The sequence below is a fragment of the Nestor notabilis genome, unplaced genomic scaffold (assembly GCF_000696875.1).
Source record: "Nestor notabilis isolate BGI_N333 unplaced genomic scaffold, ASM69687v1 scaffold16976, whole genome shotgun sequence".
Taxonomy (NCBI): Eukaryota; Metazoa; Chordata; class Aves; order Psittaciformes; family Psittacidae; genus Nestor; species Nestor notabilis.
The window spans coordinates 419-1,434 of record NW_009933470.1 but is presented as its reverse complement, the minus strand read 5'-3'; the positions used below and the strand labels follow the sequence as shown (position 1 = coordinate 1,434).

Below are 1,016 nucleotides of genomic sequence, written 5' to 3'. Positions count from 1 at the left end.
GGGGCTCTTCGCTCGGCGCGGGAGCAAGGCTGCGGTGGCCGGGAGGGAGCTCTGATTTCAGATGCTTGGTTCTCTGCCAAACAACTCAAACCTCGGGCTGCTCCCCGGAGCTGGTGTCTTTGGAAGAACAGCTCTTGCCTAAATGTTGATGCTTCTGTTCTCTGCCAGGCCCAGGTGTGAATTACTCCGGTTGTCAGATCACCTGGGCCAAGTTCTGCAAGGTACAACCTCCTCTCTTCTCCTGAGCACCTTCCCTTGGCTCTTCCCTTCCTCCAAGCCACGCTCACAGCCTCTCTGCCCTCCTCCTCAGGAGAACATGGCTGGCAAAGGCTTCTCTTTCTGGGTCTGGCTGGACAACATCATCGACCTGGTGAAGAAGTACATCCTGGCGCTGTGGAATGAAGGGTGAGCATCGCTCCATAGATCCTCGTTTGGGCTGGGCCTGGGCAGGGTCCCACCCTGCTGATGGAGCACAGCGCCTTGTCCACATGCAGGGGACTCTCTGGGAAGTGTTTTCTGTCTGTTGGCTTGTTCAGAGCAGAACCCCCCCAGGGATCCTTACACCGGGGGCTCTGCTGGTGGTTAGGCCAGGTCCTGCCTGCTTCATGCCCTGCCATAGCTGCCCCGGTATCCTGACCTCTCCGTGCTTCCTGCTGCCCAGGTACATCATGGGCTTCATCAGCAAGGAGCGGGAGCGAGCCATCCTGAGCACCAAGCCCCCGGGAACCTTCCTGCTGCGCTTCAGCGAGAGCAGCAAGGAGGGTGGCATCACCTTCACATGGGTGGAGAAGGACATCAGCGGTGCGTGGCTCTCCCTTCCTTAGCAGACACTTGTTCTTTGTCCCTGTCCTGGGAAGCCCTCTGCCTCGGTCGGCTCTCTGAGCCTCTGTGTCCTGCCCATGTGCCACCCGTGAGGTGCAGCTTTCCGTGGCACTGGAAGCACTTGGCACGTCCCTGTCCTACCCCGGGTCTGCTTGGGTGTGTGTGAGACCGAGCGTGGCCCCAGGCTGATCCCA

At 59.8% G+C, this 1,016-nt stretch overlaps 1 protein-coding gene across 1 annotated transcript in view; it reads left to right on the top strand.

Annotated features, from left to right (window-relative positions):
- Positions 1–168: 168 nt before the first annotated feature.
- LOC104407573 (signal transducer and activator of transcription 3-like) overlaps positions 169–1,016 on the top strand; it is a gene marked incomplete at both ends in the record, with an annotated part of 1,131 nt that continues 283 nt past the window's right edge. The window contains 3 exons of the mRNA XM_010016892.1: positions 169–221; positions 311–405; positions 662–801. Of these exons, the coding sequence (XP_010015194.1) occupies positions 169–221; positions 311–405; positions 662–801 (288 nt within the window). The remainder of the gene's footprint in view (positions 222–310; positions 406–661; positions 802–1,016) is intronic.